The sequence below is a fragment of the Caloenas nicobarica genome, chromosome 1, assembly GCF_036013445.1.
Source record: "Caloenas nicobarica isolate bCalNic1 chromosome 1, bCalNic1.hap1, whole genome shotgun sequence".
In the NCBI taxonomy this organism is placed as follows: domain Eukaryota; kingdom Metazoa; phylum Chordata; class Aves; order Columbiformes; family Columbidae; genus Caloenas; species Caloenas nicobarica.
In genome coordinates this window covers 4,056,981-4,073,929 of record NC_088245.1, presented here as the reverse complement: position 1 = coordinate 4,073,929, position 16,949 = coordinate 4,056,981, and the positions used below count along the sequence as shown (strand labels likewise).

Here is a 16,949-nt window from a genome sequence, read left to right as displayed (position 1 = left end):
AATAGCTAAGCAACCAGGATGATTTTTGGTTTTTTTGTCTGCGTTTCTTATCTCTCTGGCAAGTGAAACTTTTTGGGAAGGAAAATATTCGTGAAATGGTCTTTATTGTTGTGTTACCTCAGTTTACTCACTGAAGTGAAACTACTCTGTAATTTTGGCTGCACGTTGTTTTGCTTTTCATAGGAAGGAATTCTGCTTCCTTCATTCTATTAGATGAGTGAGAACAGATCTGTAGGTTGGGAATGGTGGGAGATTCAGAGCAGAGGACACAGCGGGCCCATAGCATATGTGGGCAACACAGTGGAAACGATGAGGCTGGTTCCAAAGCAGCGTGGAAAGATGGAAAAGCTGAAGTGAGAGCAGCAGACATGAAGAAGGATGCTGTTTTGCCTGGGGAAAACATCTCTATCTGTAAGATATTTAAAGACAGGACTTGTGTACAAGATGAAGAGATCTCTAAAAGAAAACACAGATGGCTTCTAAGATCTGAAACACAAACAGCTGCTGAATCCTGGAGGTTACTCAAATTCACGGTGCTTTTGCATTTGAAAGGAAGATCGTGCCTGCCCAGACCAGCCCTAGCCTGAAAAATCTCACATCCAACCACCTTCTACACTGACCTGTGGTCCAGAAACTGACTGGTGTGGTACTTCAAGAAAATTTAGGATCTGGTTTTATGGTTGTACTCTAAGTGTTCCTTACAAAGTTGACAACGCTACTTGCAGATAACTGAATCTACAGTTACTACACAGGGAAGTGACATCCTTTTGTAGAAGGCTTTTGAGATATATATATATCTATATTTTTTTTTTTTTTTACTTCTGTGATGATTCTTTCTTAGTTGTAGACACACTGGTTCTCAGATATGCCCTTACCAAGTTTGGGCTGGTAGCAAATTGGGAGGGCAGTGGTTGAAGAACTAGACTAGGGCTGTGAGTCGAAGGGACCCTGATGGGTGACAGGGAGAACCTTGTGGGTTCAACCAAGACACGTGTGGAGTCTTGAACCTGGAATGTAACAGCTGTGTGCAGTAGTATAGGCTGGGGACTGAGTACATGGAAAGAAAATTTGCAAGGTGATAGGCAGCTGAATGTGTGTCACCAATGTGTCCTTGTGGCAACCAAGGCCAACCTCCTGCTAGATGTATTAGCAGAAGTGTGGCCAGCAAGTTAAGGGGAGGGATGATGCTCCTCGATTTCGTAATTGGGGCCAGATCTGGAGTGCTGTGCCCAGTTTGGGCTCTTTGGTACAATAAGGGTGGTGGCAAGCTGAAAGTGAGCTTAGTGAAGAGCCACCATGGTGGTCAGGGGCTGGAGCACGGGATGCATGAGGAGATGCTTAGGGAGCGGGTTTTGTTTAGCTTGCAAAACAAAAGGCTCGTGGGAGGATCTCAGAGCTGTCTTCAACTAGCTGGTGGGAGAATCACGGAATCATAGAATGTCCTGGGTTGGAAGGAACACACAGGGATCATAGAGTCCAACTCCTGTCCCTGCACAGGACAACCCCACAGTTCACACCGTGTGTCTGAGGCCGTTGTCCAGTCTCTTCTTGAACACTGTCAGGCTTGGGGCTGTGACACCTCCCTGGGGAGCCTGTTCCAGTGTCCAGCACCCTCTGGGTGAGGAACCTTTTCCTCATGTCCCACCTAAACCTCTCCTGGTTCTTCCACATTTTATGGACAACCGTTCTAGCAGAGACATGGAAATACCATGTGACAACATGATATGTTAAATATGTCACCAGGAGTGAAATGTATTAATTGTGCCTGTTTATTAGGGGGTAAAAGCAGGGATGTTCAGGCATCTTTGATCAGCCTGGCTTTAGCAATTTGCAGCGTAACATCCTGATCAGATGAGGAGGACGTGCTGAACCAGAATCCCCCCCAAGGATTTCACCACGTAGAGGTGTTAACTGAAGTTAGAAGAGCTGACTTCAAGAATATATCTGAGCCTAGACTGAAACTATCCCAGGGTTTTTGGTATTTGGCAGGGATTGGAGAAGGCTGCTTTGCGTGTTCTTCTGAAAAACAGAACTTAAAGGAGAAGTTGACAGGAAATACGTTAATAATTTGTGAAGTGCTCTGGTACCTTCTGGTCTTCCAGAGAGTAAGTGCAGAAAAGAATTCAAACATTATAGAAACATTTTTGACTGAGCAAGCAGTTCAGATACATTCACAGAACCTATTTAATTCTAAATGTTGGATTTGTATTTAAAAGTAAATGTAAAGGAGATAAGGTTAAGATGCTAGAGGAGAAATTCGATTTCCTAAATGTAGCTTTTAAAAGCTTTGGGTAAATATAACCGCTTTCGTGTTTTCCTTGCTGCCTTGCAGGTAGGTTTGAAAATTCTTCTGCTCTGTCCCTAAAGCAGAATAGAGACATGCTTTAATAAAACAGCAGCAATATTGCTGTGTTACATATTGCTCGGATACAAAAGAAGAATCCTTCCTTCTGCCAGAGCAAGATGCTCTGCTTGCATCTTGAGTTCCCTGGTGGTACTAAAGTAGGAATAGTTATATTGATGTGAGACTGTTGGGTTCCCTGTGAGCTTCCCAATCCTGCTGCCTGGAAGTTTGTGGTCTCTTCCCTGTGTCTGGCCTCTCCTTTTAGTGTTTGTGTTGTGCAGGTTTTGTGGCAACGCCTGGGAGTGCTGGGCTTGTGTCCTGGGTCTGTCCTGCTTGGATCTCTGAAAAAAAAAATAACCCTCCCCACAAAATCTGAATTGGCAAGTAGAGCAGAAGGTGTGATGCTGGTTGGGGAACAGAGTGAAGTTTGACTTTTTAAAACAAAACAAAACAAACCCAAAAAAATGCAAAAACCAACCAACCAAAAACCCAAAAAACCAAACAAAACACCAAAAACCCCCAAACCAAAGAAAAAAAAAAAGAAAAGAAAAAACCCACAAAACAAAAACAAAAACCAGACACAACCAACCAAGCAAAACCAAACAGACCACAAAACAAAACCGACAACAAACCCCAACAACAACAAAATAAACAAAAACCAAACCAAAAAGAAACAAACCCCAAACAATTAATTTTTCCTTATACCATGGGAGAGCAATTACAAACTTTGGAAGAACTATAAAGTATTGTTTTCTTGACATTATCAGCAACAGGTGCATTTATGCATTAAGAAATATTCCTTTTAAAAATACAGAAACTTCCTATAAAAATGTGTATATAGTTCTGTAATCAATCATAAGACTTCAGAGTCTAGATAGTGATGGAGCATTTTTTTTCATCTGATTTTCAGTTTGACATCAGGGTGAAAAATAAGGCTGGCACAGTGTTCTTGCGTTATCGCTGTTGCCCTCGGACTCCGGGGATGCTCACGGGTCGCGCTCGCTGTCCAACCATCCTCCTCTTTCCACGTTTACATGCCACTTAAATCTGTCAGCTCACTTTAGGTAACTTTCAAAATCTGAGTTTTCATCAGATTCCTTCAGGTTTGCTCTTGAATTTCATCTGGGACAACAAAGCCTTTCCAGGCAGGCATGACGTTTTGGCGAGGTCCCAGTAGGATACTTAGCTGGTGCCAAATCTTTTTATTTTTCTCGACTATCAATGAAGCTGTTGTGGTAATGTGGGTTTTGTGAGCTGTGAGAATTTATGTGCACAAAGGGACCTGCTCTTTGCGGGAAACACTGAGAGCCCTGAGTCCAGGAGGAAGGGTAATTAAAGTTAATGAACCAGGGTAACCTTTCCATGGTGATGACCACTATCCTGATGGTAGGTAAGGGTCAGGGACTATTCCCATTTTATAATTGTGCTTCTAATTGGTGTTGGATTAAAAATTGGCCGTTACCTCCAGAATAGAACTGGTTTGTGGATTTTAAAGGAGTTTTTCAAAGCTCTGCAAGACTTAGGTGGCTTGTTCTTCTTGGACTTGGCTTTGTGTTGGGTTTTAATGCAGTCTAAAAATTAAGAATTTTTAGCATTTGAGACCAGATAGTGGTTTTATTATAATGGGAGCAGCTTATTTATCTCTCCATGTCAGAACAGAGGCTTCTTCCTTAAATGCTTCCCATGTTCAGAGGCTTCATGTAGTTTTTATCAGCAAGTCTGAGAAGCCCTTGAACTTGCTGTGCCTGAAGCAGTTGTGGGTTTAAGTTAACAAGATCTAAAGATGGGTCTGAAACACTGACTTAAATCTGTAATGCTTCTTACTGACGTGCTCTTGTGGCATCAGGTAAGTTACTTTTTACCAGGTGTTTCCCTTGAAGAGGATTTCATCATTGGAATTTTCCTTTTCAAAGAAAGTACTAAACAGAAAAGCTTTGTTGCTACTGTCTCGTCTTTCTTATCTACAGATCCTGCACCCAATGGGGTATAAGCTAGGATGTCATTGATAGACTAAAACACACAGTACCCAAAATGTTGAGTATTTTTCACTTGTCTTTCTTGAATTCTAATCAGAAGGCTGTGGATTTGCCTCTTATGTATATGCAGAAATAGAAAACGACTCCTTGAGATTTGGCTGCCTATCAGTCCGAAGAATTTCCATTACTGAACCATACCACATTTCTTTGTCCTGGTGACTGGTTCCATTCAAAGGGGAGCAGTGCTTTAAGAACTGGTTTCAGTTTCCCTTCTGATAATCTGTCTGCTTGTTACAGGTGTTCAAGTATTAGCCTGTTTAAAGGCATTCTCTTCTTAAATTAAACCTAACGTGTTCTTCCTTTATGTTTTTTTAATAGAAACCGTTTATTTGTTTGGTGGCTGGGATGGAACTCAGGATCTGGCTGACTTCTGGGCGTACAGTGTGAAGGAAAACCAGTGGACCTGCATATCCAGGGATACTGAGAAAGAGGTAAGTTCTGCAAACATCAGTATTATTAATAATATATGAGTTGTTGCACAGAAAAATGTAATTCTTCTGAAGTACTTAGGTGATGTATAGCATGCAGTAAGAGCCACAAAATTCAGACCTTCAAGTTCTGAAGGCTTTTGAAATGCTGACATTGGGAAGATGTGAGACGGATGTGAATTTGAAGAGTTAAGATTACTGGAGGGGAAAGGTTTATTTCTCAAGAGCAGACTGATCGGCCAAAAATCAGTTCAGTGGGTAGAACGTGAGTTAAATGATTTGATAGGAGTGAATGACCAGACTGACTAATAAACATTTTAGATCTGATGCTGGTGTTGATCTTCAGAAACAAATTGTTTATTTTTTTTAGCTTCTGTCAATTAGCAGACAGAAATCTGGAGGGCGGGGTAACTGCCAGAGGCCACGCAATCCCGAGAGCTTTCATGGTATTCGAGCCATTTTCCTTGGCCTGTTTTGCTCAATATTTGACATATGAAACCTCTGAAATGAATGTAGCTTGGGTTATAAGAGGTAACAAAAAAAAAAAGTCCAAGACCTTTGGTTTATGTAATTCATTTTACTGTATACTGTGAAATGTTAAAGTTCCACGTGGTAAGTGTGTTTTGAGTTTGTTACTTGTTTGTCAGAGGGAATTCTTGCAGCCTCTTCTTGAAGGTACGAAATGTTTGAGATTTCATCGCTTTTTGATAAATTCAGGAGTCGATTTCCCCAACTATTTGAAAAAAGTGTAGCAACTTATTTCCCGTTTATATTCTTCCAGTTTCTTGTCGCAGCTTACTTTGTGACCTTCCGTACCCAATTAAGAAACACTTAAATATTGCCAGTTTTCCTGGCAAAGGTGTTTAGAGGTTGTAATCAAGTAGAACAAATAGCCTGAGCTTAATAAAAAAAAAAAAAAAATCCAATAAGGCACTTCCCGTAGCCTTCGAATCTCTATGCGCATCATGCACTCACTGTTTCTGACATCCTTTACAAAATAGACAGTATCAAAACATAAACGTGATATTCTGGTTGCTATCATAAGAGCTGTATAAGTGTAAAATTGTCCTTACATTTTACATTCCTGAAAGTTGTTTTTTTCCTCTTATATTAAGTTGCTTTTTTTTAGTCCTGGTCCTTTCATCACTGCCTGTGGCTACTCGTGTGTTTACTGATCCGATGCTGACGCTGGATTTAGTCTTGCAGGGTCCAGTCTTGTAGGCTGGGCTTGTGTTGCTCTTTTAGTCTTGAACCGTGGGTTTTACTATTTTTCTCACTGTTTACCCACCAGGTAACCTCCTTACAATAAGGAGGGGTGTGTGTGACGTAACGCCAAAGGGTAATTGGGACTCAACTCTTTTATTGACTACATGGTGAAGATAAACAGCTAGACCTTTGTTTCCATTGTCTCGCTTTGTAAGTAAGTTGGCAAATTGAAGAACAGCCATAGAAAAGAAGACACAACAATTTTAATTGTCTTTTCTTTCACTTCTCTTCTCACTCTGTAGCTGCTTAGCATGTACTTTTGTCTAGCTCAGGCTGCAGTGAAACAGAACCTTCCTGTCCAAAAGGGGTTACTGTGTTTTCTTCCTGCACAAACCAGTGTGGGTAGTTCTGTCTTTTAAGGGATTAATTTCCTTTCCTTACTGGGATCCTGCCTGATCCAGTTGAGCCTGTGCAGAGCCTGGGAGGCCTGGCTGGGACGCGAAGCATCGACAGTGCCAGGAGCAGCAAATGTTTTCTCCTTGAGTTCCTCACGCCTGACACTAGCAGGGCAACGCTGGGATGGGAGCGAAGGAGGCACAGTAGAAGAGTTGTGAGTTGATACAACAAAGTGGCTGTAAAGGGATTTTGGAGGATGAAAAAAAAATAGAATTACAGGGTGCAATGGAAAGTCAAGAAATTCAAATGGAAGATGGGAAGAGTCTTGGACTGAGAGGAAGCAAGATAGGGGAATTAAAAAGATAAAACACAACTGGAGAATGAGGTGAATGTGTGGGGAATTTTGAAGAAGAGATGTACTTAATAGAGACAAGCGTGAAGAAATGCGTGTGCTTTAGAAATGACATTCTGGAAGGACTCTCTGCGTGGATGTGGTCTGCAGTGAAGTTCAGAAGAAGACCTGCCAAGATGTTGTCCAGGGTTTTGGTGACTTACCGAGGTACAGTTGACTGGTGGCTGCTGTACTTGCGAACCCAACAGCGGTGGGTTGTTTTTTTTCTTCTCTAAAGAGATCTGGATTAAACCTGGTTGAGAAATGAAAAGGTCAATCTCAAATGTTGAGAAGTAAATTCAAAAACAAAGACTCCAGATGTTTCTCTAATTGGGACATCAACTGTTCACAAACAATTTGCTAAAAGGAAATGTCTGTTGACATGGAATTTTAAAAAACATTCAGTAGATTCCAGTAGAACTTCGTATTGTTTTTGTGTTGTATTGTGCTTGTTCTGCTTCTAGCTCTTTTGTTCTAATTAATCAGTGACAGTGGTTAAATTAGCCACTGAATAATCAAGCTTGGACAAGAGAAGAATATGGTAAAAGTTATATTATTATCCAGCGTCGCTGTAGGGGTAACACACAATAATGCCTTTGGGATAAAGGCACTGGAAGGTTCTGTTGCAATGCCAGATTATCATAATCTTCCTGTTACATTGTGTTAGGAAAAGTTTGTCTGGCCTTTTTAGTAAACTCTGGTGCTGTTTATTTGCCAGTGAGCTGGAAAAATGTCTTTTTGTCACCTGAACTTGCATTGGGGATTTTTAACAGTTTGACTACTAAAGCTGATTTTCCGTAGCCCTTTTTACGTCAGCAAAAAAATGCTCAGAGCACTGCGGGAGTAGTGAACCACTTAGTTTTAAAAAGGGGGTGTAGGGGACCTGCTTGCAGTGCTGGGCTGAACCTCCAGCATATGGACAAGGGCCCCTCGCTGGAGCGGGTTGAGAGAAGGGAACGGAGCTGGGGAAGGGGTTGGAGCACAAGTGTGATGGGAGCGGCTGAGGGAGCTGGGGGTTCAGCTGGAGAACAGGAGCTGAGGGGAGACCTTCTGATCTCTGACCTGCCTGAAAGGAGCTTGGAGCCAGGGGGGGGTCGGGCTCTGCTCCCCAGGAACAAGCGCCAGGACCAGAGGAAATGGCCTCAAGTTGCGCCAGGGGAGGTTTAGATTGGATCTGGGGAATAATTTTTTCCTGGAAAGGGCTGTCGGGCATTGGAACAGGCTGCCCAGGGCAGTTGTGGAGTCACCATCCCTGGAAGGGTTTAAAAGACATGCAGATGAAGTTCTTAGGGATGTGGTTTAGTGGTGGACTTGGCAGCATTGGGTTAATGGTTGGACTCAGTGGTCTTAAACGTCTTTTCCAACCACAATGATTCTGTGATTCTATGAGTCTGTGGATGAAAACTTCAAATCATCCTCCTCCAATTCTGTATCCTTCTGAGGAGAAGCACCATGGAGCAGCTCGTGACCCACAAGTGGTCAAATATGCAACAGCTCTATGAATTGGTTGGCATGAGGCACAGCCAGAACATGCAAAGTCCAAGAGCCTTTAAGGGTTTTTACCCTGAACCCAATGGAATGTTCTGACAAATGCTGTTGTCTCCAGGATTTGTTAGTGGTTGTAGATCAGTAGACCTCTTCAGGATTTGGGAATAAATAGTTTTGAGAAAACAAACCTTGTAATTCCTTGGGCATTTCGATCCTAGGCCAGTGTCAATTAATAGAGAAATTTCACGTGTATGTTTTGGTGTCTAATATTCCTAGTTTCCAAGCAGCAGCTTTATCTTTTGAAGGCTAAGTTAGTGACATTCAGTACAGAAGGACAGTTTAAGTGAACTGTAGGAAAGACTTTGCTTGGTGGAAATTGGTAGTTATGTGCATTTTTAAATAGGATCAAAATGCCGAGGGATGTCCATGTCTCTGGAGATTTGATAAATGAGAGTACAGAAGCATGATAGTTGGCATATTTTGTATGTAACTAGTATTCATGTACCTTTGTTCAGTATTTCCTAGATACATGAGAAGAGGTAGAGGTTCTCCCTTCAAACGCTGTGTTACTGGATGAATTGGTAGCATCTGTAAATATTTGTAGCATTTGTAAATATGCTGTGTTGACTCATCCTCATTCTGGCTTTTTTAGAGGAAAATTCTGCTCACATATCAGCTTGGTGAAGGACATGGAAATTGTGTAAATGGGTTAGGTGTAGATGACACTGTTTTTCTCAAAGTTTTTAAGAGCCTTTGGCAAGAAACAGGTAGAAGTGAAGGTCTTGTCTTGGGTTGACTAGTTGAGAGGATAAATTGTTTCTCAGAATGAAGGAAAGTGTAGGTCAACAAGTGCCTACAATTCAGTAGGTTCAAAATGAAAATCGGTGTATTGTAAAGTGACAGTTTGCCGCTGACACCAAGTGCTTTTCCAGGTTACTGAAAGCAAAAGCTGACAAATGGAGAAAGATCTCAATAGTGAGAGCCAGGGTGAATTTCAGCTGCTATTGTATTTCCAGTTAAATGTTTTATGGTGTCAGCATGTGTTTCTTAACTTTGGTTGACATGGATGAATTTACTCAAAGCTTCCAATGTCATAACCACAAAAGCATTTGATGCATTTGTGTTTGACACCTGTGACTGATTTTTTTTTTTGGGTGTGATGCAGAAATATGTAAGCTTATCTATGTAAAGTTTTTACCCTATTCTGTTTTAACTGTAGAAACTGAACTAGTCTCAAATACTGACTCCTTCCCACAGATGGTGATGTAGTTTTGAATAGTTTGATGTGTGTGGACTTGAGATCTAATACACTGAATCTGCCGTGTCCTACTTGTGAGTAGTTCCAGTTGTACAGATGTTCAGTTGTACGAGGTGCCTGGTGCCACAAAAGCACATCGGAAGAAAGCAGCTGTCCCCAAAAGCCTGCGATAGAAACTTGGATACTGCAGATAAACCTCTGAGCCAACTTCCTAAGTAGCGTAAACGCCTACAGAAGTGGGGACAAAGAAGGCAGATGCTGAAGTGAACCAAGTGAAAAGTATTCCAGGCTGATCCTAAATATCGCATGCTAATGGTTTATTTTCCTTCCTGCTTAGTAGCATAATAGTTTTAAAAATGTTCTAGCAAGTATTCTTTCTCCAAAATGTTAGAGAGACTTTCAGATATGCCTGACTAATTTCTCCAGTGATTTTGACATAGGCAGCCTAAAACAAATAGACCCTATTGAGAGAGGAGTGCCTTGATTATTATTTTTTTAATGAACTTATTTTGAAAAGGTTTTTAGCTTTCAAAGGTAACTTATTTTATGCTATCTTGTGTACCTAAGGAGCTCTGTCCTCTTAACACTTGTTAGTTGTCTTTTTAAACCTTTTTCTTTTTTTAAGAAAAGATCACTCATATTTTAAAACAGCTCTGGGTTTTAAGTTATTCAGTTCCATCACTAGGTGCCTGTAATTCTTGCTTCCAGCATGAAAAAAGCACAGAAAACCAGCCAAACTTCAGTTATTCTTAATATCGGGTGTTTCAATGTGTGGAGGTCCCTTTTCTCCATGCATTGATATTGAAGTCAGTCTCACAGAGAAGGCAGTACTTAAAAAAAAAAAATGCATTATGCACAGTGTTCTGAAGGCTGCAGAACGTTGGAGCTTGTGTGCACCAGGCTCAGATTATATGTGAATTTCTAAACCATCATAAAGCTTTCAGTTGCAAAGGGTGCAGCTTGTAAACCGCTCATACACCTTGAAGTAATGCATCATGTGTAGTCAATTCGTGACGTTTATGTTCCGATAAAAATCACCGTTGCGAGTCTAGCTCGTGGTGGGTGTACTGCTCCATTCTCTGGTCTGGAATGCAGCTTTATTTTACTTCTATGACTTTATTACGAAGTTATTGCATCATCCAGTTCCCTGTAAATTGCAAATGAGGCCGTACACAGAGACAGGCTGGGGTGGCTATGAATGCATCTCAGGGAAGATAACACATTATTCAACTGCTTAAAGTATTGCAGAATTTTCAGGTAGGGTTTTAGCGAAGTTGTGGAGATCGCTATAAGGAAAGCTGGTTTATATCCTTTTGGATTTTAAAGGCACAGAAATACGCACCTGTCAGACAAGAGGCAGCTGGAATCCCTCAATTTCATACCAAATGCATGGGGAAAAAGGATTTTGAAGAAACAGAGTATGTGACGCTAGAAGGTGGGAGGAAAACTTATTCTCTTGCCAGCAAGGTGAAAGTAGCTTCATACACCAGTCAACTTTGTCTTGGGAGTGCAGTAGTCTCTGATTTTCAGGTAGGCTGTGAGAGACTTCAGTTACATTAATGCTCCCCAAGCTGTACAAATACAGCAATCTCTAAAGAAATCTCAGTTATGCCAATATGGTAACACAGGGGAACTATTCTCAAGTGGTATCATAGGCAAATCCTTTGCTAAATTGTCTGGATAATTACATGCGTGAAAACGTGGTAAGTTTTTGTGGACCTTGTTGCTAATAATGAATGTATTTCTGCCACCGGGTTTCGGAGGTAATTAGGACTTAGATATTTTGGACTGTTTCAGGAGTGTATACAGGCAGAATGGATAGTGCATTGGTTGGTATGTTGAGTTCTCAGACCTGAAAGAGTTTAGCACCCTGTTTCTCTGAAAATAAGACAGGATCTTACATTAATTTTTGCGTCAAAAAATGCATTGGGGCTTATTTTCAGGGGTTATCTTATTTTTCCATGAACAACAATCCACATTTGTTCTTGAACAAAAAAAAATCACCATTTATTCAAATATAGCCATGTCATCACGTTCTGGAATATCATCATAAGTCTCCAAACCCTGAATTCCATCCTGAATTTATTTGTGACTCTATTTCCTTTTTCCATTGGACAACAATCTACATTTACCAATATTCATGAACAAGCGCAGCATTTATTTAAATACAGTCATGTCATCATCATCATAACTCTCCAAACCCTATCTATGCTGCTGCATTCTGTTACCAATTAATTTTACTTTTTTTACATATATAGCCACCTGGACACTATTTAAATTGACCTTTTTTATGAACTGTAACTAGGGCTTATTTTTGCAGTAGGGCTTATACTTCGAGCATCCTCAAAAATCCTGAAAAATCATGCCAGGTCTTATTTTCGAGAAACACAGTATGCTTAATAGGACTTAATCCATTTATTTTCCAGGGCATTTATGTGAAAGAGATTTCAGTGGTACTGGGATTCAGGAACTGTTGGGTTCTAGTCCTTGCGTTGCCCCAAGTGTGCTTTGTTTTCAGTGCTCTGTTTTTAAAAGCTCTTCCACATGTTTGCTGCCAAGCTTTATGCTTACTCTTCTTAATATATAGAAGAGAAGGGTCGTCTTAATATATAGAAGAGAAGGGTTTAGCATGGTGTTTAGACCTCCAGTGGAAATACTTTTTCCTGGCTGATTTTCCTCCATGTACATTATTGCAAAGTTGAATATGCCTTGTTTCTGAAACTACAACACAGCAGAGACTGTGCTGCAATTCCAGTGGTAATTGATACATTTCCTGCAGCTGGATAACTACATAATGTTATGAGAACAGCTGAAAGGTGATATAAACAACAATTTCAGAAGCTACATCTTTCCTCATCTGTAACTTCATTCAAAAGAAGGCATGGCAGTCTCCACAGTTCTGTTCTTTCCAATGCTGAAAAGATTCTGTTCTGATATATATATACTTCTTTTTCTCTTGCCATGTTGCTGTAATAGCTAACAGATGAAGCCTGCATTAAGCTGTACTTAGTATCTGTATCCCTGAGATGGGAATTTCATAGCCATTTCCTAAGGGCAAAAGACTCTACAGCTACTTCTAACAGCTCTGGGTACCAACTATTCCTTTATTATCTGTTTCAGACTGTCTTCACTTTCTCAGAAACGTCCAAGAGCCTGTGGCTGTCTAAGTATTTGAACTTACAATTTCATGTTTTGCTATCACCAGTTTTTCAAGGACAATTAATTAAAAAAAAAAAAAAGACTTCAAAGTTCTAGCCTTGCTGCATCTTCATCATAGTGGCTAAACAGCCCATAAATGATGAGTTAGGTTTTGTTTTCAGCTTGGTAGCTGCAAGTGTGACTGCAGCCGAGCCGAATACTTTGCATCTACGGAAAAATCTCTCTTGGCTGGACCTTCGCTAGCCATTGTTATTGGTAATGAGAGGACAGCGTGAACTTACGATCCACGAGAAAATGACCTCATTCAACATCCTGCAATTGTTAATGGGGTTAGTTAAATTCGGCACACGAGGGATGTTGTCCTGAGGGCCCATCTCTCAGAGCTGATGAAAGCTCTGATTCTGTGGTTGTTCATCTGTTACATTTCATCAGTGTTACTGAAAGCAAAGCCGAGCAGTTGATGTGTAATAAAGCAAGTTTCCCTGTTAAAGTTTAAGAAGCTACATTTTGATTCATGTTTTGTCAGTGTGAGTAACACCTGGTTTGCAGGTAAATTGTGTCTTCTGTTAGAAATAGCACAATATTGATGTGCTTTTGCTCCAAGGTTGACTTGTATTAGTGCATTACTTCAGTGCTTCTCTTGTTTGCATTTGTAAGCTGAATCACATAGGCTGGATGACTTAATTTTTGACTGTAAACTAAAGCCTAGACTAGACCTTTATATGCGTTCCTGCAACCCGCTTCACGTAAGTGAAAGAGTTGTTTCACGTTGTTCACATGCTTGAAGCTCTGTGAGGTTTATTTCCCCTTTCCGCTATTCCACTTGCTTGTGTAGGAATTCTCTTGGACTTGGTTTGTGCAACTTGAGATCCACAGTGTTATGCGTTGCTGGAAGACTTTGATACCTTGATGTGAGAACATGTAGCTCAGAAATGACCCAGGAATGCGGCTCCCTGCACTGGCGGTATCACAGTTATCAGTTACCAAAGTCGTTTCTGTGCTGCAGGTAAAATTGTGCAACACAGCTGTCAAAAAGAGAATATTGGTACTTTGGAAAGTTCATGACTCAATTCACTGGGTGCACTTTATTTCTTAGACAAATGTGTTGATCAGGATTCATCAGAAGCAAATAGATCACGTGCTGGCTCATCCCATTCCGCAAGCAGGCCTGCTGGGAGAGTAATTTTTAAGAGATAATCTCATGGCAATAGAACACTAAGCATCTATTTGTTTTCATAGCAATGTTCGTGTGCTGCACTGAGTCTGTGCTCATCTGTGGTGAATCACAGGATGGTTGGGGTTGGAAGGGACCTCTGGAGATCATCCAGTCCAACCCACCTGCTAACGCAGGGTCACCAGAGCAGATCACACAGGAAGGTGTCCAGGCGGGTTTGAATGTCTCCAGAGAAGGAGACTCCACAGCCTCTCTGGGCAGCCTGGTGCAGGCTCTGGCACCTCAAAGGAAAGAAGTTTCTCCTCGTATTCAGATGAAACTTCCTGTGCTTCGGTCTGTGCCTGTTGCCCCTCATCCTGTCGTTGGGCACCACTGAACAGAGTCTGGTCCATCCTCTTGACACCCACTCTGGAGATATTTATAACCATTGATCAGATCCCCTCTCAGCTTCTCTTCTCCAGGCTGAACAGCGCCAGCTCTCTGCCTCTCCTCACAAGAAAGATGCTCCAAACCCCTCATCATCTTCATAGCCCGCCACTGGACTCTCTCCAGTAATTCCTTGTCCTTCTTAAACTGGGGAGCCCAGAACTGGACACCGAACTCCAGATGTGGCCTCACCAGGGCAGAGCAAAGGGGGAGGAACAACCTCCCTTGACCTGCTGGTCGCACTTTTCCTAATGCACCCCAGGTACCATTGCCCTTCTTGGCCACAAGGGCACATTGTTGACTCATGATCAACCTGTTGTCGACCAGAACTCCCAAGTCCTTCTCTGCAGAGCTGCTTTCCAGCAGGTCAGCCCCAACCTGTATTGGTGCCTGGGGTTATTCCTCTCCAGGTGCAGGACCCTACACTTGCCCTTGTTGAACCTCATCAGGTTCTTCTCTGCCCAGCCCTCCAGCCTGTCCAGGTCTCGCTGAATGGCCCACACTGATCCCTGAAGGATGGAGCAAACTGAGTAAAGCCTTACGTAGGACCGAAAGGGATGGTCCCGTCATGGGTCATCAAATCCAGTCCACTGCTATCATAAGGATCACGTCGTATGATCTTTGAGCTTAATCATTTGACTTATAAGCTCATCAAACTCTTTCGAAAATAGAATGCTGGGCCATTTTTTTTTTTTTTTTACGTCTAGTCTAAGCAGGGAAAGTCTCTCTGTGGAAGGCTCAGCTTGAGGCTGTGAAGATCAACAGTGAGAAATTAGGACTATTCCAAATATGTGCGTGCTTTTAGGAAGGAAAAAAAAAAAGCTTTATCCTGTTTAATTTTCTTGTTTTCCCACCTGAAGAGATGACTCAAAACTATGTGCTAAAAGCTGCCACTGACTTTAATCTGCTCCATCATGTCTGAGTCAGATGCCCAGAAAGGACTTTGCGAGTAAATCTATTTAGTTGCATTGCTGTAGGAAGGTACTTGTAAGCAGATTAGCCATAGCTCAGATACTGTCTCAACTGCCAGACCAAAGGATATCTTCCTTGTCTTAGCTGTGGCTACACTTATTAATAGTTTTGCAGATACTTGTCAGAAACCTTTTGATACCCAAACTTAAAATTTGTCATAAGACATTTAACTGGTTTATGTGAAAAATTGGGTAGACTCGTGGCTTTCCAGTACTGGTCCTGGGGACTTTCAAGTGTTGTAATTCTTAGCCCGGTTTTGTTCTATTTAATAGGCTTCTTGAAATATTGACAGAACACATTTAACTTGCATACTCTCAGAGAATATCCTTCATAGCTGGTACAGCAGCTGTAGAAGTAAGTTGTAATATCTGTTATCTTCCATAAATTGTGGCAAGAATATATTAGAGTGAAAATGTGTGGCTGCTGGTCTAGTTTCATATGCTGCTTTGAGCTTTTACTTAAGAGCAATCGAATGAATGGGGTGTACGTTTGGCATCCAGAATATGTTTTTTGGAGCTAGACTCCCACCTTGTGCACCGTTTGAGATCCCAGTTTAATCCTTCGCTGTATCCACCCTGTGCAACATCCAAGGATTTTTAAGGCTAGTGCAAGAGCTGTCAAGTCTTGGACATGAAATGACGCATGTAGCAGTGATTTTCGCCATCATACAGATTAGGAAAAAGTAGCTGGGATATGCTGTTTAAGGGAGGATCTTGCTTGCTGAAATAACCTTTATAGATAGATGTTGGACACCCCGAGCCTGTGCTGGGTGCTCTGACTACAACTGCTGTTGTGATGCTCTTGTGTTCTGAGTATGTAAGACCCTTGTACTGGGCACTGGTGAGACCTCGAATCCTGGGGTCAGGTTTGGGCCCCTCATGCCAAGAAAGCCCTTGAGGTGCTGGAGCGAGTTGAGAGAAGGGAACGGAGCAGGGGAAGGGGCTGGAGCACAAGTGTGATGGGAGCGGCTGAGGGAGCTGGGGGTTCAGCTGGAGAACAGGAGCTGAGGGGAGACCTTCTGATCTCTGACCTGCCTGAAAGGAGCTTGGAGCCAGGGGGGGTCGGGCTCTGCTCCCCAGGAACAAGCACCACGATGAGAGGAACCGGCCTCAAGTTGTGCCAGGAGAGGTTGAGGTTGGGAGCAATTTCTTCCCGGAAAGGGCTGTTGGGCATTGGAACAGGCTGCTTAGGGCAGTGGTGGAGTCACCATCCCTGGAGAGGTTTAAAAGCCATGTAGGTGAGGTTCTTAGGACATGGTTTGGTGTTGAACTTGGCAGTGCTGAGTTAATGGCTGGACTTGATGTTCGTAAAGGCCTTTTCCAACCAGAACGATTCTACGTTTCTGTTGGGGTCTTGCACTCCTAGCACGTGGTCAGTGATCGCGTAGGTGTTAGAATCAATAGATACATCAGCCTCCGCTCACTCTGTTTTGTGTTTTGGGCTGATATGCAATACAGTTACTCTATGCTACCATAAAAAACAATAGATTCAATTCTTTTGTTAGGTTTCTGGCACCCTAAGTTATGAGAAAATTAAAATGCCTTCTGTGAGCAACTTGAGTCAAGTGTTTTATTCTGCGCAAGGCTACAATTGTTTCTGTTGCTGAACTTAGTTCTCAACTAGATTAAAGCAAATCATTTTGAGCTACAACTTAGATTAAGCATTTTGGGA

At 41.9% G+C, this 16,949-nt stretch overlaps 1 protein-coding gene across 2 annotated transcripts in view; it reads left to right on the top strand.

The window, feature by feature from the left end:
- MKLN1 (muskelin 1) overlaps positions 1-16,949 on the top strand; it is a 108,386-nt gene that overhangs the window by 47,425 nt on the left and 44,012 nt on the right. For both annotated transcript variants that reach the window (XM_065636328.1, XM_065636338.1), the window contains exon 9: positions 4,699-4,811. In XM_065636328.1, the coding sequence (XP_065492400.1) occupies positions 4,699-4,811 (113 nt within the window). The remainder of the gene's footprint in view (positions 1-4,698; positions 4,812-16,949) is intronic.